The 21,283-nt window shown below is 44.4% G+C and overlaps 1 protein-coding gene across 2 annotated transcripts in view; it reads right to left on the bottom strand.

Annotated features, from left to right (window-relative positions):
- HTR4 (5-hydroxytryptamine receptor 4) overlaps window positions 1-18,591 on the bottom strand; it is a 253,864-nt gene extending 235,273 nt beyond the window's left edge. The window contains exon 1 of one of the 2 annotated variants that reach the window (XM_090065166.1): window positions 17,279-18,591. In XM_090065166.1, coding sequence (XP_089921292.1) covers window positions 17,279-18,083 — 805 coding nt within the window. In that variant the 5' untranslated portion in view covers window positions 18,084-18,591. The remainder of the gene's footprint in view (window positions 1-17,278) is intronic. The other variant, XM_090065167.1, reaches the window with a different exon arrangement.
- Window positions 18,592-21,283: the final 2,692 nt, after the last annotated feature.

The raw sequence follows: 21,283 nt of genomic DNA, 5'->3' as shown, positions 1-21,283 counted from the left end.
TCAGGTACTGTTAGCAGAGCACCTGCAGTAATGCAAAGCTCCATGCAGGCTGCAGAAACTCCAGAGAAGCTGGGTGAAACTTGGTCAGGGAGTACACCCTGAGTTTCATGCTACTGTACGTACACTAGTAGAGGTACTTGAGCCTGCCAATTTAAAAAGAGTTCAGGCATGTGGACTTTATGGCAGCCTATAAGTACATCAGGGGCATATGTCAGGGCCTGGGGGAGAATCTATTCACCAAGGCCCCCTGAGGGAGGACAAGAAATAATGGGCACAAACTGATTGAAGATCACTTCAGGCTAGACCCAAGGAAAAACTTTACAAGTTGAGTGCCAAGGATCTGGAACAGGCTCCCCCAAAGCTGGTACAGTCATCCACCCTGGCTATCTTCAAAAGGTGTCTTGACGCCCATCTTGCTGGGGTCATCTGATCCCAGCAGTCTTTCCTGCCAAAGTACAGAGATACTGGATGACCCTTCCAGCCCCTAACATCTATGAAACTATGAAACCATGTCTACTCAAGCTGAAGGCACAGCAATGAGTGCAATGTGCATATACCCTAAGAGGAATTCTTTCTCCCAGGGGAAGAATGCTGTAAACAGACTCTACCATAATATTCCAGATATCCAGGCCCATGCACATTCAAATCAACGGGAAACCTCCTGCTAGTTTCAGTGGTCCAGGAGTGCTGTCACCAAGTCCCATTCCCATTTCCCTATTCACATAGTGATAACAAACAAGGCTTTGTTTCACATTCTCTTAATTTCTCCTGCTGCAACACAAGCAATAAAAAAAATTTTTAAAAAAAACCAGAAGCACTAGAGCTACTGACACCTCCTGGAAAGCTTGGGAAAGACTCTACTTAAAAAGCAACTGTATTTATGGCACGGGGCTGAGGGAAGCAGGAGGTACAATCATTCTTCTCTCTTTTTCCTTGGCTCCAGAGCACTCAGTTAAGCCAAAGACTTATCCTTTGGGTCGCATCAGTAAAACTGACACTCCAGCCTCAGGGAATTCTTTTATCTGGCTGGACACCAGGATCAAATACAGCCTTGCTTTCTTTTAGCTCCCTCATCCTTTGAGTCATGAGCCACAAAGTGTAAAAGTCTTTTGCTCTTCCCTTGTTCAGGAATTAATTTCAGTCAAAAGTTCTGTAGGAGTAAAACCTCAGTAAAGACTTTGAAATCAGGCCCCTAGAAAAGAGCATCTTTATGGTCCCCCAAAAGTGAATGGTGCATCCTCTAGTCTCAATACTTTTAACCTGTCCCTCAAAGCTTGGGGTCTTTGGGCATCAGACATGTAGATTTAGGACATAGCCATTTAGGTTTGTTGGGATTATTACCACATTTATAACTAAACAAACAAGCCTGAGCAAGGGTACAAATGGGACTGAAGGAAGAATACTCATTTGTTAACCTAGACAGCTACATCTTTAAACTATTGTTAAATGAAGCAAAGATGGACAAGTGATGGTGTAAAGGGAGTCATGGAGGGCCATGTTGTTCCTCCTCTAGGAACATGAGTGAGATGGCAGCAGGCAGGATACAAAGGCCAGCTAAACTATTACTTGCATGAATTTGGGGAAAATTCCAGCAGCTGCCACTAAAAGCCCTATGGAGACTGTAGAAGCTGTAAATATACGTGGAGAGGAAGGACACATTAAGCCTAGGTTTGGGGAGATTTAGGCTCCTGTTCTGCCATAGATTTGCTGCTCTGCCTATGTCTCCTTGGGCAAATCACTTTGCCTTAGTTCTTCATCTGTAAAATGTGGATAATAGCATTTTCCTCTCACACAATACTGTTGTGTGGGAGGAAAATGGTGGTGATGAGAGAAAAATAGTGGTGATGGGAGTTGTATAAATGCCCAAGACCAAAGAGAATGGAGCTGCATTTATCTGGGTCACTGTTCCACCTTTGTTTTCACTATACTTCCCTATCAACTCTCTATAGGTGTCTTCACTGATGCCATCAGTCATTTTGAATTGAGTTCAGTGCAGACTGTCCTAAATCAGGTGCACTCTCACACGCATACATGCTCACACAGTGCTTTCTTATGGAAACCATACTGTTGTTCTTTCTTGTAGCAAGAGTAACAATTATTGTAGCAAGGCTGTACATGGTTGCCCTTTGCAAACCAAGCAACTTGCTGTATTGCTAAGAACAAAAGAAAAGAAGTCTCCTGCTTTAAGTTCTACATTTTTCTTGTTTTTTAGCCATGACCCTACTAGTTACTCCTGGTTTATTTTATTAAATGTAAACAGTATTGTTGACAGTATAGGCTATTTTCTTATATAAACTACAATATCAAAGGAACCAGATAGGTAACATGAGGTCAGTGCAATGTAGAGAAAGCTAACACTCGTAAAAGGTTTCTTGACCATTTGTTTTTAATCAGATTGTGACATCTTTCCTGAACCAGGTAAGTTATTCACCTAACTCAAGCAACAAGTCAATTACCTGCACTTCTCTCATATGCTCCCATGATAGCTGTCGGGGGGTTTATTTATCCTGGCTGCTGCTAAAATGCTTTCTGAGCCAGAGGCAGTGTCTCTGAAAGCAAGGCCATGTAGGACAGAGAGCAAAATTCAGCTCTCACTTCTAAACACAAAGTGATTGAAGGCAAGGAGGTATGAGAAACTTTGAGCCAGCTCTTCAGGCAGCAAATGGTAACAAGAAACTAGCATTTATACCAGTGATTCATGACTGGTTCATTCTCAACCACCATTTCTATTCACCTTCATACTCTTCCATATCCCTTTGATCTCACCTGAGGGAAAGAACAGCCCCCTTTGCACGACATGTTCCAGTCCCCTGCCCCCCAGTCTGTGGAGGTTTGTAGATCAGCAGGGAACCCAACTCCAATCATTCACCCTGCAAGTTTTTCAGGGTCTCAGGTGAAGCTCCAGAACTTTGCTGTCAATTTGTATCCCCCTTTATTAGATGGAATGTGGTCAGTACTAACCAATCTCCTCACCTACAGTAGAGTAGCACACATTGTAAGCTTTCCATTTCCAATACATGTGGGGCTTAGCAACATGTTGCTATAATTAACATTGAAGTAAATTAAATTAGATCTATTTTTTTCATTCTCACTTCAGCAGCTGACAGGGGATGGGCATGTTGCAAGGATGCTTTGAGAGTGGGTGCAAAAGTTCATATCAGGACAAAAACCAATGCTTTGACGTTGCAGCACAGTAAGTTTAGATTGCATATCCAGAAAAAGTTCTTCACTGTTCGAATAGTGAGGTCGTGGAACAGACTGCCTGTCTTGGGGAGTTGTGGACTTTCCATCACCAGACGTGTTCAAGAAGCTGGACGGCCACTGGTCAGGGATGGTCTGAGGCCTGTGTTCTTCTATGCGTATTTCTCATGCTTCTGAGCTTTGCTGGTTGCCCACACCTACAATTCCTGCTGCACATCAGGCTTTTTTTAAGCCTCCACTGGGGCACTGGGTCTTGGCTACAGCCTAGGCTTGGGACTTTGGCTGGGCTGTGCCAATGCTCCTTCTGGGACCAAAGCCAAAGGTTTCCGGATAAAAGATGTTGCCCCTCCACTCAGAGTCAAACCAATCACCACAACTGTGGTCAGGAAGGAATTTTACTCCATGGTCAGATTGATATGGATTGTGGAGGGTTTGCTTTCTTCTGCAGCGGGGTACATGACCCTCTACCCAGGATCTCTTGAGCATATATCAACAACATTTCATAAAAGCAGGACATTGACTGCCATGGTTCCCTTACTTTACTTGTAGCAGGTTTGGGTGTGAGGTCTGTACTGTATCAGGGTTAAAGGTAGTCTTATGTAGACTTTAGATTATGGATTGTATAGGCTGCTTTGGATAGGGATGATCCTCTCAGGCATGGAGTTGGACTAGATGACTTCTGGAGGTCCCTTCCAGGCCTACTCCTCTATGAGCACTTTTATGCATGCTCCAGGGGTAGGGGGGTGGCGGTGCTTTAATTACAGTGGCTCTGAGCATCCTCACACTTAAAAATGCTGGCCAGGGCTCTTGAACTAAAGCTCATTCAGTGAGCTTTAGTTCAAACTGCCCATCACCATTTTTAAGGGCAGGGTCACTGATACTCGAGACGCAGGAGGCTGCTGCCATGCTCCAGCAGACTCAATTAATCAAGTCTGCTCCAGTGCACTGGAATTCCAGATGTTGAAACAGCCTGGCTGCTTGTGTATAGGCACTCTGTGAGTTTAAGTTTAAATCAAGTTAAGAATTTCCTTACAGTCATTTTATAGACTGTAAAGCTAAGAAACCCGTAAGATTTTTTTAAGCTATTACAATTTTGTATGTAGATAGGAAGTATATTTTCCAAAGGAGCTTAAATCCCAGTGACTTTCAATAAAAATCAGGGTCTTAAATGCCTAGGTCCATTTTGGAAATGAGGCTTAGGCTCCTAAAAACATTTAGGCACTTCCATCCAAAAACAGAGGTTGAGGATTAAGCAGTTCAAAAAAAATTAGTCCGATTCTCCTCACTCACATATGTAGATCAGAAATCATTCACTTAATTCAAAGGGGCTGTAATATTTGAAAAGGGAATCTGGTTCATTGACATATTTTAAAATCCTATTAATAATTTAATTTAAGGATGTAAGGATTTCTGGAATAAGCAAATAGCCATTCTGAAGAATCTGGTACTACTAGCTGTTCACAAGCTACAGTGTGAAGTTGCAAGAGAAACAACTGAAATTCATTGATGGAGAAACATAAAATTGGGTTGGGTAAAGTCCTGGAGAACAAACTTCAGCGGGAGAGCCCTGCACATGTTCCAACAGGGATCCAAAGGGGAGAATTTAAATCCAAGAACTATCAAATGTGTATAATCTCTAATTCTTTATTCTGTGACCTCCTTGTACAGACCTCATACGCCTGTCTACACTAGCTCATTGCTTCTCTCATCTGAACAGTCCAACTCCCAAGGAGTTAAGGGACTGATTTCTCCACAGTATAGCACCTAACTTCTCCCAGATGGACTGCTCTTAAAGAACGGCATCTTCCACAAGAAATCAGCCTTGCCACCTGATGGAGTCCAAATCTGTCACCACAGACTACTTCACAGTTTAACTATTTGTCCCCATACTGTTATCAAAGGAACATGAGTAGCAGAACCCTTTTGCAGGGCTTTACTTTGTTCTTGATTTTAATATTTACTTCCTTTACCAAGTACGAGAACTATCTTGGCAACCTGAATCTTTGTGTGCTCCAGCAACTGTTACCTAAAGAGACTGTTCACACAAGGAACCAGGCAATCAGAGGTTGCAGCAATTGTATTTTCAGGGATATCTTTCACTCACTAATGCACCTGCATAGCCCAGAGGAGGGTGACAAAGTCCTTTTACTCAGCTCAGGAAAGAAACAGCCAGTCAGACGTATGGGGTTATTTTTGTTTGTCTGATGTTATAGTTAGTACAAGTTCTCAAGGATATAATCGCCATTACTCGGAGTCTTTCAATGAGACCGGAGAAATCTCACATACATACATGCAATTCTACTGCAACTCAAAAATAAAACAAAAACAAACAAAAAACAGTTGGTAAGCCAAAAGAAGGAGATAAATGGTAGAGCTGTATAACCTGTATTATACTGGAATACAGAGTAGATGATCAGATGCCCCTTTTCTCCTTAAAATCTATTAATTTCTGAACCTATATTCACAGCTGTTGCTTTCTGCACTAGGAAGAGATGCATTTCATTTTATTTGCCAATGAAGCAATCTTTATCTCTAAAGGCAATACAGCATGTAAAGCCTTTGAAGATTCTTCAGCATGAAAACCTCTATATCAAGTCTACAAAAAGGATAATGTTTATATCAGGGCTTTACTTTCCAAAAACACATGGAGGAGCAAGACACCTGTATCCCAATGAAAGCAATCACCTATGAAAAACCTCAGTCCACTATGAAAGGATAGGGTATAAGCGATGCAGATGATAATCCCTTGCAATGAGACCAGGGTGCATCACTGCTCTGTACACTGCATAATCAAAAGACAGCCTCTCCTGTCTGTACTGACAAGAGCCAGAATTAGCATGCGACAGCCGAGGGGAAGCACACCCCGCTGCAGCTGCTGATGACTGATTGATGTTAAGCAGGGATGCCCAGTGGATCACTTTCTGCAGGCAGGCAGCTGACTTCTTCTTTCTCACTATAATGCACAAGTCGTTCAATGCTGGCACCAACTTCAAAGAACCTGTTGGTTTCCCAAACATTATCTCTAGTTTATTGGAGTGTGTAACTCATGTAGCCACAGGACCCCCAACTAGCAAGACATGCTGATGACATGTATTTCCTGCGATTTAATGTCTGATTTGCCACTAATCAGTCCTGATTTCCCCCTTGACCCATTTGGATGCTACCTCAGTCCCACATGAAGAGAACAGCGGGACAGACAGAGCTGAGTTTCAAACTAAGTTTTGCTACCTAAGTCCTGGTGCTGGTAACTATAAGTTCACCAGAGGGACTCAGCTGTAGCAGAGAAGAGTAGATGATACCCACCCTGCCAAGAAAGAGAGCAATGCTTGCTAGAGGAAGGCCACTGCAGGCTGCACCCTCTCACAGCTTCCATATATGAATTTATCCATCCAGAAACTAATATAGCTCCTCTACCTGGCATCATTCCCTGTCCTTTTATGCAACCCCTTTTTGCTGGAGGATCAGAGCCTCCATGGCCCAGAAAAATTTAATTTATACTTCCCTCCTCATGCTCTAGGAAATCCATCCAAGAATGAAACGCAAATACTCTTACTTGAGCTCACCATCTGGACTCTAGTTAGGAGGATGAACCGTGACCACACTCCTGCAACCTGCACCAACAGAGCACTTCCCAAACTTAGTAATCTCCTCCCTTCCTGGGACTTGTGCAGATGAATTCATTGCCACTGACCTCTTCCAAAGGAGGAAGCAGTGACATCAATATCTCTTATTTCTTTCCTGCTGGATTCAGTTGACAAAGAGTTAAACATTGCAAAATTCAGCCTGACTGATTTCCTCCAAACAACAGGTAAGACTGTGCAATATATAATCATTTGCCATGTGTCATCTGTTCAGCACAAGAGAAACATGTTTCCTGAGGGGGTGGGGGAGGAACACTCCAGAAAGGGCTCACCTAGTCAAATAAAAGGCCAAGAAAGGGACCTCTCTATTTCCGCATGCTACCTTTTGAAGAACAGCTGACACAAAGCATCCCCCATAAGAACAATCTTGTCTGCCTAGCCCATCAATATATAGCACCAATAGCCAGGCACTATTGTATTCAGTCTCTTTTTTGCCACTTAAGAAAGTTGTATAAAACCAAGATTTGTCTTTGGTTTCTTTTTCAAGTGAGTTTTGGGCTATTGCCACAATCATGCCAGAATCCTGACAATGGAGACTGAAATCCCCTCGCCACAGGGCAAGAAAGAAGCCCTTCATTTCCACTCACTGCCCTCTTATCACACATGCTTCAGAGGAACCACTCTAGCTATTCAAGATCTCATTTTGTATGATATTCATTCCTGAGAACCTCTATAACACAAACTGTCTATCCACTGGCTTCCCTTGCTTGCATTCTCTCTTTCCCATTCACATCACAATTGCTTGAGACTGTGGTGAGAAATGCATAGTGTCAAAGAGGTTTATGACTGGGTGGGGATTAACACAAGCCGTATAACCCAACCGTTTCTTGTTCAGTGACTCTTGTTAAAGCCATTTAGTCTGTGAGCGCTGGCTATCAGCCCAAAAAGTGGCACTTCTCTGTAGACACTAAACTGGGAGAAAAGAGGGAAAAAAGGATCTTTGAAGTTTCACCATGCTGCTTCATCATGTAAGGAGACTTTCTCCTACTGATGGCCATTGGCAAGATAGAGCATATGGCACAATCCCTCACAACTTACCTTCCGCATTCTTTGCCCTCAAGGTCACAATGTATTTCTTCTAGGCCCAGCATGCTATAGCAAATAAGGCATTTGATGCCTAAAATTACAAAATCTTAGCTTTGTTACGGTGTCTGGCTACAGCTCCCAATAGCATGAATTTGAGCCCTATTCTGGATTTGTGCCCAGTGCCGCCCTGAATCAACCTAGCTGTGACTGGGTACTTCATTCAGGCTGGAGAGATAACGGCAGCCAGACATAATGCTTTCCACATCTCTCCCTTCTGTGCTGTTGGCTACAAAAGCTGGTGTTCCTGAACCATGCTACCTCAGGATTACTTTTGACCTTTTCTCCTACTCGACATGAGAAAGGGAGCCAGATTCAGGCACTGAGTTGTATACTCAGTCATTTAATTTATTAAGTCATTTCTTCTTACAAATGCTTTGTTCAACATTGTACAAAACCTAATGAAAATGCTAGTCCTAGTTGCAGAGCAAAGCTCCAAGGAAAAGTCTAAAGCAAAGCGTGTCAGGGGATGGAAGGGGGAGGTCTAACCACAGCTTGAAATTGATGTATTTTAGTCTTTCTTTCCAGACACTTTTACATGTGCTGTCTGGAAATTCTCACAGTCCAGCACAGTTTTAAGCAGGATTTTTATTATTATTACAGAAAATTTTCCTCTTCAGAGACAGATTTCTTTATTTTTCCTCCCTTGATTATTTGGAATGAATCACCCATGCCTTCTCCTCAACTGTGGGTCAATGCTTCTTTTGTTTGTATCTTACAGGTTTTCCTGAACCGATGACCTGTGTTAGGTACAAGAATCAGGCTAGATGAGAATAATGGTTTGAACCTGTAAGTGGAATTAAGGCTCTGTCAAAATCAAAAATAAAACTCCTGTTGATTTCAATTAAGGTGGTCTAGCACTTACATATCCCTCAGTTCATAGACTTTAACGCCTGATGATGCAAGCCTGCTGGAGTTTACAGACCAGGTGAGTATTAATCCACACAGCTACCTTCTGAGGTAGGAAAGTATCTATTCTGCCCATTTTGCAGCTGGGGCAGATGTGTCACAAAAAAATTAAGGGATGTTTCAAGGGCAGCCGAGGAAGTCAGTCTCAGGCCCACATATAAAATCCAGAAGTCCCGATTCCTTGTATACCTCCATTAGGTATGTCTAATGTGTGTAATACCTTTGGGCATGCCTATGCATGCATTGACATGCTTTAGTTAATGTGCATTAAATCTAGTATGTCCAGGCACTTTTACACATGGAGGGAGGGGGGCAGCACTTTAATTAGAGCAGCTCAAAGAGCTACTCAAATTAAAGCACTGCCACATCTTGTGTATCAGCATCCCTGCACTTAAAAATGGTGGCAGGGGTGCTTAAACTAAAGCTCATTTGAGCTTTAGTTTAAGTGCCCCCACTGCTATTTTTAAGTGCAGGGACGCTGATACACAAGACACAGTGGACTGCTGGAGCGTGCCAATTGCCACGCTCCAGCAGACTTCATTAATCAAGTTTGGTCTGACATGCTGGAATTCAGCTTGCCAGAGCAGCCCCCGTGCTCATGTATAGCTGCCCTCTATTGTGAGATACTAGAAAAATGCATATTAACCTGTTGTAATGTGCAGTAACTAAACAGCATGGGGTTCCTACACATGCGCAGAGTTTGCTCTGACACGCTGAAAATCCAGTGCATCAGAGCAGACAATTAATCAAGTGTGGTGTACCACGAGAATTGATGCATTCCGGCAGCCTTCCAGATCACATCTATCAGCATCGCTGCATGTCTCCATGCTGAAAAAATGGTAGTGGTACGCTTTGAAATAAAACACATTCAATAAGCTTTAGTTCAAAGCACCCCACCACCATTTTTTCAGCACGGGGACACGCGGTGACACCAATACGTGACACATGGGCACTTTTAATTGGCGTGGTTTGCTAATTAAATCATCCCATGCCGCATCCCACAGTACATGCAAAAATGCCCACAGTTTTTAAGTGGTGCTTAATGCACATTTGTCTATTTTAATGGGCATTAACTAAATAGCAATTTTTTTTTCAGTGACACTTTACTGCTCATTAAAATAGGCTAATGGATATTAAAGCATATGTCTAGATGTGCCCACTGTGTCCTGTGCTCCAGCCACCAAACAACACTAAGATGAAAACTGAGCAACCAAAACACCTGGAGCTTTTCTCATGTCACAGGTACACTGTTTTTTGGTTATGATCAGAAAAGCACCCCTCCTTTTATAGTTGTTTAAGTGAGTTGATGAAGAAGCAAGCTACTGAGGTAGTTGTTGGTGAAAAACCAGGCTGCACATTCCACCCTGACAGCAGGAACTGCTGGCCGAGATGAAAATGCCAGTTGCCAACTCAGCTCCTCTTTAAAGTACAGCATCAAATCTGTCTCCATGGAAACTATAATGAGAGCAGGACTTCTCCTTACCACCTCACACCAAAAAATAAAAATAAAATTAAAGGGAAAATAAAAGAGCTTCTCCAACAACAATGTAACCCTGACCAAACTAAGCCGGACCAGGTAGAATGAGCAAATGCCCCTTTGCTGTCCCCGTGCTGTATCTTTGCTTTGCTTACTCCAAGCGTGGCTGAATTCCTTATCCTGTTGCCTTGCCATAGTAGAGAACAGCTCTAGCACCTCTGCTGTAAACTGTGTTGTTATTGCATGAATGCTGAGCACTAAAACATCTACATTCTCATCTCACTGGCCATGACTGTAGCTTTGTAGAGTTTGGTTGGACATTTATATAGTAGATTTATATGCTGCTCTTCCCAAAATATCTCCCCACAACTAAAAATAAAGCGCCAACAGAGAAGTGCATGTAGATAGAAAAAGACAGAGGGGAGTGAGGGTGGGTGTGGGAATGTATGTGGATGGATGTGCAAGGCAGCTAACACTGGCCTCCTCAGAGGTGCCGATCCCATGCAGTCCTCATTAATTTTAAACGAATCTATGGGTGTTAAGCACTTCTGCCATCTGTATGAGATGAGGGGTACAGCAGGGTGCAGTGTAACGTGTGTGGACATGTCAGCAAAATGTCCAAAGTAAAGAGTATTTCTCCTAAGTTTAGCAGCCCATTGGGCTAACATGGTTAAAGCACATCAGTTCCTGAAAAGCGCAACACGTGTCAGTGATGTGGCTAACAGTCACCCATTTCCTGTTGGGTGGACTGGGACTAATCTTTGGCACAAGTCTGGAACAAGGCTTACAGTATTGCCTGCAGCACTGTAGTGAGCCATCGTAACTTCTCTGCTACTGCACTGCCTGCCAAGCATGTCCATAAACCATTTGAAATAAAGAGTCTGATCCAGAGCCTGTGGACATCAGTAGAAAAGCTCTACTTCCCCCACAATGAATCAGCCTTGTATCCTGCCCATATTGCATCCCACAACACATCAAACCTTTGCACAAAGCAGCAGCCATGGCATGAGGGAGGAAGTTATCTAGTGCATGAAACCTATCACCACTTAACACCCACCTTGGTCTTAAAATAGGGAAAAAATAGGCAGCAGTTCTGCATGGGTCCTGTCATGCTCCACTGTGTAGGGACTCTCAGCACCAGAAAACCAACCTTCAACCCCTGACTCCATTCCCGTGCAAGATATTGGCTGACTGCAGCCCCCACTGTTTTCATCAATTGTTTCCATAATTGCATGAAATTGTCAACATTCGATTTGTCTTCATTCAAATTAATTTGCTTTCTGCTGTGTACAGCTGCCTGCATCTCACACTGCAACCCATGTGTCTGCAGCCACTGGTATTCATTAGGGTTTTCCCTCTTAAATTAAATGATTTGTTCTAATAACACTAACAGAATTACAGAATGTGACCACTTATAGTAGCCTGCTTCAGAAACATGCATTTCAGTTTCATGGTAGCCAAGCAAACAAGCTAGTGATCATCCCTCCCCCAGCCCCTGACCCACACATGAAGGGTCCCAGGGGGTGCTAACCCATGTCAAGCTGCACCACTTGAGGCTAAGATTGTGCAGTGCTGAAAGCTGGCATTTTCAATGGGAAGTACAATGAGAATAAAGTCCAGCAGATAGATCAGACACTAAGAATGATGGGTGACAGAAAGGAGAAACTATGGAGGCCAATACATTGAACAGTGGGGTTTTTTCATAAACATTTATGAAAGCAAACATTTCCCAGACAATTATAGCCCTTCCAGGTAAATGTAATTCATAGATGTAATTCAGTTGTGTAGGCACAAGTGCCATTGCCTCCAGGCGAGCAGCTGACCTTCACAATAATGCAGCAATTCTGATTTACCTCTGCTGAGACTGGGTCTATGTGCATTAGAGGCAATATATAATTGTGGCAGGAGAAATACTCAAGTCATAATCTGTATCACTGATACCTTCTTACCTTATAAAATCCCTATCTTTTCCAGTGATCTAACTCAGTGTTTCTCAACCAGTGGCATGCATCCCACTGGTGGGACACAAAGGTCATGTAGGTAGGACTTCAACTCATTGCCTATTGAAAAAAATCAGTTGTTTGCACTTCAAATAGATGAATCAACAGATATCTCGAACAGTGCAATTTTGTGGGGTTTTATTGACAAAATAGTTGGTAGGACATAAGATGCAAAAGGTTGAGAACCGCTACTCTAATAGTTATACTATTTTCATCCATTATGAATAAATTGTTGCCACACAAATTACGCAATTTTCTAAGTCATAACAGAAAGAAGACAGACAACAGTAGAGACGTGGCAAACTCAGATTATGATTACCATAGTGTTAAATTACATGCAAGTTACATGAATCAGTTCATCCCATTTGATGTATCCATCCTTAAAACAGTTCAGTTATCAGTTTGTAAAATGCTCTAAGTATTTCTGTTTTTTGTAAAATTTGTACATATGATCTACCTTTCTGTAGTAAGTAGCTTTTTTCAGTCACAGCAACCAAATCAGTCTGATTGATCAAATAACAAAGTTTATAAAGTTTATAAAGCGGTATCTCACTTTTTCATGTTTTCAGTTGCTTAGATTGAAGTCTTTTAACTTGGAATATTACCTGAAGACCTGACCACAACATAGGAATTTCTTCACCAAACCATAGCATGGTCCTTGTAATTTACTATGCTGTCTCTGACAATGGCCAGTACATATAAAGGTACAAGAAACAGTGCAAAATTATTGAATAGTCTTTCCACAAGGGAAGCTTCTTCCTAACCCTTGAGAGTCTGGACACTGAGTTATGCTCTAACATATGCAGTTTTATAGGCTGAGCAGACTGTTATCCTAGTTTTATTGCAGGAATAATTATAATTCAGGTAAACACCCACTAAACTCTTTAGAATAGATACTGAGTTAGCTTAAATCGGTGTAGCTCCAAAGAAGCCAGTCCAAATTGGAATAGCTAAGTCAAATTCTAGGAGTTCTGCAGTGTATTGTGCATCATAGAAAGAAGCATTTTCTTTACCAATTTCAAAGATGCTGATTTTCAGTTCATTGGGCAACTTGTTTTACTGGGCATTGTACACTGTAAAATGGTTCTTACCGAAAAGGTTTACCAAGACTGTTTCTACCACCCTTACTCACTTGATGAATACCCCTGCTCTGCCTACTGTCCTGTAGATTTCAAAGGTTTTATTTTAAAACTTTAAATTGGGAAACCAGTGGGCTGTTGAGAGAGAGAATGCTCAAGACAAGAGATTTTACTTCGCTAATGTAGGTTTATTTAACAGACAGTACACACTTTTATACCTAGAAATTAGGGCTGTGCAAAGCTTCAGGTGCTGATTCGATTTCGAGCAGATTCAGCCCAGCCCTTTAAGGAAAAAACAACAACCCTGCACTTCAATACCAGCTCCTGAAGCAGCCTCAGGGCTTCTGGGGGCTCGTGCAGAGCCCCCCACGCAGTGCAGGGCAGCGGGGATCACCCCCCACCAGGCAGCAGCCAGTGAATGGGGGCTTTTTTTTTCAAAGTCCTGGGAGCTGGGGCGGGCAGGGCAGCTATTCCTGGGGCTGGGAGAATGGGCGGGGGATGGGGCCCATTTGGCCAAATCAATTTGGGACCGTGATTCGAATCACTGAATCGAATCACCATCCCAAAAACTGGCCAAATCCAAAGCAAACACTAGCCGCGTCGCACAGGCCTACTAGAAATGTACTAGTTACTTTGCAAGTGAGTCTTGCTCCTTATCCTGTTGATCACACAGTCCAGGGTCTCACTGAGATGTTCAGGGGCACAGTTTAGTAGTAGTAGTCCAATAATTCTTTGTTTTTAAAATGTTTTATGCCTTTTGTTACTTTCTGTTACTGTTCTGGCTGTTTATAGATTGTTTGCATAATTGAATTTTCATTATTGGGTATTTTTTTTTAAACCCTGTATTATAAACACCCCCAGACTGGCATCCTTTTTTATTACACTTTCTCTCTTTCTGAATATCTTCCTTCTATGGTTTTGACAGATTTCTGCTTTGACAAAACTTGGAATTGTTTTGCTTAGTTTTAACTAGTTAATGGATTTTTAGCAAGCTCAGTGGCTATGCAACCGCCTTTCAGGAATGGACACCGGGAGTTTTGAAAGTTACAAAGGAACCAACTCATGACATGCAGGGCCACAAGAACAAGGGCAGCAGCCTGAGACTCTAAGGAGGGACAAGGCAAGTGGGGAAGGGGAGAACCACAAGGATGACAGTAACAGGAACGCAGATGGCATATTGTATAGCTTCATGAAAGGCAGAGGTATCTTCTTAGTATTGTATACGAATTTATGAGAAAATTGGGAACTATACCAGCTGCATCCCTAGAGAACTTTTCAAGAAATTACAAAATAATCAAATCTTAGTTGAAGCATGCCAAGAAACAGGTTTATTGTACTTGTTTTTTCATAATGAATTATCCCATAGTGCTAATAATGCTGGGCACAGGTTAAGAAAAGAATAATAAAGTCATAAACTCCTCCTGGGGGAGAAGGAAGGAGATAACACTAGCCACAGAGAATAGCATGAGTTCCCCCTTCTGGAGGGAATGCTCCTCCGAACCCAGTCCTTTCAGTTTACTTGAGATTTGGGGGGGTGGGATGTCAGCAGCCAGGGATAGCCCAGTGTGGCCTTTAAATGCTGTATATCATGTACCCCTCAATTCCTTGGTATTTCACACCCTCCTAGAGAATGCAGAGCTATCTTGATTAGTCTCAGACCTCACTGCTAGTTCCTTGGAGTAGCTTTGGGAACATATTTATCATTTGTAGGAACAACAAAACCTAGTATGTCTTTCAAAAATGTTACACAGTCCTCTCACTATCCTGAGTAACAGCTGTCAGCTAGCAAAGGGATGGATAGATGGGTGGATTGACAGATGGACAGAAAAAGCAAATCTTTCCCTTTGTAACATACAAGATTATATCCATACACACTTTTTTTTTTTAACTTTGAGTCTTTCACATAAATTAGAAAAAAATGCAGTTGTCATGACATAACAGATTCCAAAGTGCCAGCTCAAGTCAGCTGGGAGCCCTGTTTGGGTGCTCAGACTTGATAAACCAAGGCTTATCTGCCCACTGCACTGAAGCAGAACAAATTGCAGCTGTGTAGTTTTAATTACTTAAGACTTTTATGAAGTTTCCATGGGGGAAGTTTGCTTTGGAGTGGGAAATAACTGGTTGGGAAAAACTGCCAGTTCAAAGTTTCACAAGCTGCCTTTAGAAAGGTGCTTCATAAGCCCCAGTCACTCTCGCGCATAGTGAAAGTGCCCAAGGCAGAGGGACTGCTGCTCCCTCTCCCTTGCACACAAATTCATAAATTAAAATTCACATTCAAACTAACCATTTTTTTCAGGGCATGATCCAGTGCTCATTGAAGTGAATGGAAAGACTCCCTCCTACTTTAGTGGGGTTTGAAGAAGGCCTCTGGTGAGATGGAGTCTAACTAGGATGATGTTGCTAAGCACTATCTATCCTCAGTCACAGGAGGTTAGAGTGGACCCTGGTTTTACCTGTTGTATCCAAGCCCCATGAAAATCTTTTCACTCTGCACACATGCGTATGCAGCTGCAAAGCAGAAAGCTGCTTTATTCGTAATAGCACTGGTACTTACCAGGAAACATGTATCCCTCTAGCAAGTGACAGCACCTCTAACATAAAGCTATTTGAGTAAGATACCAATTCCAACAGGCACTCAAATTTCCCCTCTTGCCCAGCACGAACTTCTGAATACGATGTCCCCATTCCTCTATCTCCTTGCTGCCACTTGGCACATGGGAAGAGAAGACACCTTTCACTTTCACATGGTTTACTGACCATTATTGATAATTCCAGCAGACTAAAAAATACCATTGCCGTTAACAAACTCAGTGGCATCAAGTTAAATGTGCCATGGCATGTTGTTATAATGATTCATTAACCTCCAAGGCACCAAGACTCTATACTGATAAACATCAGTACAAACCAGATAGATACCTTTCTCATGATCAAATGCATGTCAAATGAATGCCATAAACAACAGCCTAAATGTTATGGGGTTTCTGTCCATTATTACAGATGCAAAATTTGCACATGGAATTGTAAGAACTGGGTGTGTAACCCTGGTAGATTTGTATGTATTTGCAGGTGCAATTACTAGGATAGTGATTTTACAAGCAAATGATGGGCATGCATTTTTAGATGTCCAGTTCTAAAAATCTAGGCCAGTTCCTTCACACCCAAGTAGAGAAGCTCCTCCTTGGTGCAACTGCAGACTTCAGTGGGTTTACACAGTGAAAACAAATTAATACCCAGGTCACCACGACTGGATTTAGAAATGGCCCGGAGATAATAATTACTCCCAAACACATGGCAATTTACAACTGTAGTCACTAGATAATGATTTCGCTCAAGTAACCTTAACTGGGCGGCATCTCCTGTGCGGTGAGAGGCTAGTTCTAGCTGCAGGACACGTGCAGGCGGGCACAGAGATGGGCAAGGGCTCTCTGAACCTCTCTGCTGCAAGTGGTGCTACTCAACCTTTTCTTAAGACCCCCGCTTAAAACGCCAGCTCTTCCTCCTCCCTTTCGTCTTCCAGTCCAGACAACAGCCCAGCACAAGTCTGCTGCAACGAGCTCCGCGGGGGAGGTCTTTAACACCCTGCCGACCTCTGCGTTTCAGCTCCCGAGTCCTGTTCGCCGCCTCACCCTGCCGGAGAGGATCTCGGGGCCGCCTGGAAGAGACTCCCAGACAAGGCGGGCGGGAAGGGACCTCTCCCAAACCAGCCCCAGATACAGCCTCCCTGCCAGGCTCTGGGCTTAAAACCCTCTAAGGACGGGACGCTCGGAGGAACGCCCGCCCCGCTCCCCTGGAGCCCGTGTCCCGACCCCGGCCAGCGGCTCGCTCCCGCGCGGCAGCCGCCCGGGGCAGCGCTCGCTCAAGGATGCCAAGCCCCGCGCGCCCCCTTACCATTGCCGGGGCAGAGGCGGGGTGCGCCGGGCATGGCACAGCCCCTACGCGCTCGGCCGCATCCTCCCTCCCGCGCCGCGCCGCGCCGCCGGGGTGGGCCGGGGTAGGGGCGCCGGGCTGAGGGAGCTGCGCCCGTGTCCCGCGTGGGACTGCGCCGCTGCCCGGGGCGGAGCTGCGCGGTGCCGGTCCCGCGCTCCGCCGCCTGCCCCGGCCGCGGCCAATCAGCGCCGCCCGCGGGGGGGCTCCCGGCCGCTGCGCGGGGAGGGAGGCGCGCCGTCTCACCTGTGCCCCGGCGCCCGCCGCGCGGAGCCTCCTCGGCTCCCCCCGCGCGCCCCCGGGGGCAGCAGGCAGGTGGCCACGAGAGGCAGGCCCCGACGTGAGGCGGCTCCCCGAGTGGCAGTGTTGCGCGCGTGGGCTGAGCCCGGAGCTCGGAGCTGCCCGGCTTTTCGCCTCCCTTCAGAGCACCGCTGCCGCGAGGGTGAGTGCGCTGGGCGCTGCGGTGCTTCTCTGACCAGCTCCGCTGTCTCTCCCCACACCTCGGCTCCCGGAATGAAGCTGGATGCTCCTCTCCTGACTCAGCCTTGCCACGGCTCCCAGCTCTGCCCGAAGCCCTCGTGGGCATCTGCGTGGTCTTGGCCTCGGAGGGGTGTGGAGCCACAGCCCTGACCCCGCTGCATGCACTCGCCAGGACCAGGGCGCGACATGAGTGGACCCACAGCTCGCTCGCTTTTGGGTGGACCCTGTGGGGAAACAGCTCATTTTTGAGCGGGGGATGAACATTAACAGATCTGAGCGTAAAACGCATGTGGACCACAAGTACTAAGTACGGCCCCCTTCACCTGAGCAAAGCCTCCCGAATTCATCACGCAGCGGGAGGCCGCTACAGAATCAAGCCATGTTACCTTAGCCATCCTTCAGAGCACGGCACACTCCTAAAGGATGAGCCAGCACAGCCTATGGACACCTGAGGCCTTGCCACACATTCAGATTAAAGCTGGCTAGCACTCAGCTATAAAGTTGTTACACATTTTCTAGCGCTAACTTTGTAACTTGTTGGTTCTTTTTATAGCTGGATGAACATTTTTTATGGTGTGATAATTATGTCTAAATTTATTGTGCGATTAACCAGTTAATTGCATACTATATGTAGCATGTGGCAAAGGATTTAGAAAAGCTCTTCAGGTTGTATGTAGCCATCTTACGCCCTGACAGGCTAGTTTTGGTGTCTCCTCGTAGGAAATGGACACCCATAGAGTTGGACAAAATAATGAGAAAGGTCTCTGACATGTTACAACTGAAAGAAAAATTTCAGATTTGGGGGAAAAAAAGCTGATTACAGTTTTCCCTAAGTCAGATATGTTTGTATTTCAATCTTTCCATTTTCCAACATGTTTAAAAACTGGAGGAAATGCTCACAGAAGTCTTTTGCAAAAAACTTTTAACAGCTTTTCTGTAAAAAATTTGTCAGCATTTTCTTTCAGTGCTAACAATATAGGTATACAAAACACAGCATCTGCAGATGCTATGCATATTTATTTTTATTTATTGCCTGCTTTAATTAGATGCTCATCACCATGGTAACTAAAAGCTAGGTTAAGAATAATTAATAATAACATACGTGTTTATTAGAATAAGTACTGACAGGACAAGTTCCATGAAGACGTGCTGTGCTCCCTGTTATTATGACAGACAGGACTCTGAAACTTGAGCAGTTGAATCTATGTGCGGCTGAGAGGAACCCTTTCAAAGTGGAAGGTTAATTTGAGGTTCTCAATAGATTTCATTTTTGTCTTCTCCCTCTTTCTCAGCCTGGGAGCTTTCTATGCTGCTCATGACTAGTTTCTGTTTCTAGTATTTAGTCGGTGTTTCTTTGGTTCCATCTATATTCCAGGTAGTACACGGTTTTAGTTCTTAATGACATGATCATAGCACTGCTATTCTTCACCTCCTCATGCTGCCTATTCACTGCAACTTCCTCCTCCCATGGACCACTGCTGTCACAATCATTCTGAGCTAGTATCAGCAACAGTGGGCCAAGTGTACTCAACTGCTATCAGTAAGCATAAGCCTGATGAAGAAAATATAGTCATCAGCACAGATGAACCCTAATCCAGCAACACACTAAAACATAGGAGTGGAACGCTGAAGCATGTGCTTAAATGTTTACATAGCATATGTGAAACCAGCTCAAATAATTCCTGTCTGTCCGTCTTTTGTTCTAGGTTTGGCTACCAACAGAGAGATGAGTTTTTGTCTGCTTTCACCCAGCATCCATCACACTTAACTGATGGCTGTGAATTGATGGAATAAAGAGTTAAAATTGGTTCACTGAAAATTCTCCCAAAACTTTACTTGTGGCCTGACAGTACAATACAAGCAAACCACTATTTGCTTTCTCCTGCCCCTTTGATATTTTGGGGAAATACATTTTGAGAGTCAGAGCCCCCGGTTCTGATCCAGAAGTTCTGGGTATAATTCAGAGTGTAAATTCTTTCAAGTCTTCTGGGTCAATCCTTAAATTACCAAGAAGAGGCCTGAGTGGTGAGAGTCTATATTGAAGTCTATAGGTTAACTATAGGTTCGTCAGAGGTCTCTGGTTTGGTGGGTTTTATGCACTCAGTTTGATGACAAAGGAAAATTTTCACACAGACAAATGGCATTTGATTTAAAATGGAGCCATCAAAAGTAAGTCTCTTCTGAGTTCACAGACACCCAGACTGCCACCTCCGTCTGAATCCATCCCTACTATACTAACTTTGGTTAGTCTATAGGGAGCAGCTTGAACCTGCCTTCTACTTGAATTGATCCATACCACAGGTAGGCTCTGAGTTGGGCCTCCATTGTTTTTACCTCTTACTGCAGTTGTCTATAAGTGATCCTTGTTGTTTGTCATTGTTTGCTTTATTATGTTTGTGGTACATATTCTCCACTGTACATAAGAGCCCCATGAAAACCAGCGGGTCACCTAGAGCAAAGTGGTTACTCGAATGCAAGTCAAGGGGACCAAACCAGGAAAGCCAAGGCTGCAACTGATCTCCAACTAGCTTCAAGCATCAAGGACAACAAAAAGTCCTTTTTCAGATATGTGGGGAGCTGGAGGAAAAGCAAGGGCAATGTTGGACCCCTGCTAAACCAGATGGGGCAACTGACGCCCAGGAAAAAGCCAACCTATTAAATAGGTACTTTGCGTCAGTCTTTCATCTGTCCCATGGGACGCCCATGCCTGCTATGGGACAGGGAGATCCGGGTGATGGGGATCCCCTACCCTCCATAAATGCTGACCTCGTGAAGGAACACCTTGAGAAGCTGGATACCTTCAAATCAGCCGGCCCTGACAATCTGCACCCCAGGGTACTCAAGGAGCTGGCGAGCGTCATAGCCCAGCCCCTGGCACGGATCTTTGAAAACTCCTGGCGCTCTGGTGTAGTGCCCGAAGACTGGAAGAAGGCCAATGTGGTGCCGATCTTCAAGAAAGGGAGGAGAGTGGATCCGGCTAACTACAGGCCCATTAGCCTGACTTCTATCCTGGGGAAGATCTTAGAAAAGTTTATTAAGGAGGCCATCCTTGAGGGACTGGCCCAGGCTAACATCCGAAGGGATAGCCAGCACGGGTCTGTTGCGGGTAGGTCTTGTTTGACCAATCTCATTTCCTTCTATGACCAGGTGACCTATCACCTGGACAAGGGAGAAGAGATTGATGTCATATATCTTGACTTCAAAAAAGCTTTTGATTTGGTATCCCATGATCACCTCTTGGCCAAACTGCCCAGTTGTGGCCTTGGCTCCACCACGATCCGCTGGCTGGGAAGCTGGCTCCGTGGTCGGACCCAGAGGGTTGTAATCGATGGCAGACTCATCGTGGTGCCCTGTGACCAGTGGGGTCCCTCAAGGCTCTGTCCTGGGACCCATCCTGTTCAACATCTTCATTAATGATGTGGACATTGGAGTCAGGAGTGGACTGGCCAAGTTCGCCGATGACACCAAACTTTGGGCCAAAGCAAAGTG

The sequence above is a fragment of the Crocodylus siamensis genome, chromosome 10 (genome assembly GCF_052110815.1).
Source record: "Crocodylus siamensis isolate JL-2025a chromosome 10, ASM5211081v1, whole genome shotgun sequence".
Lineage (NCBI taxonomy): Eukaryota > Metazoa > Chordata > Crocodylia > Crocodylidae > Crocodylus > Crocodylus siamensis.
The sequence above is the reverse complement of the archived record's forward strand: the minus strand, read 5'-3'. Positions and strand labels throughout refer to the sequence as shown.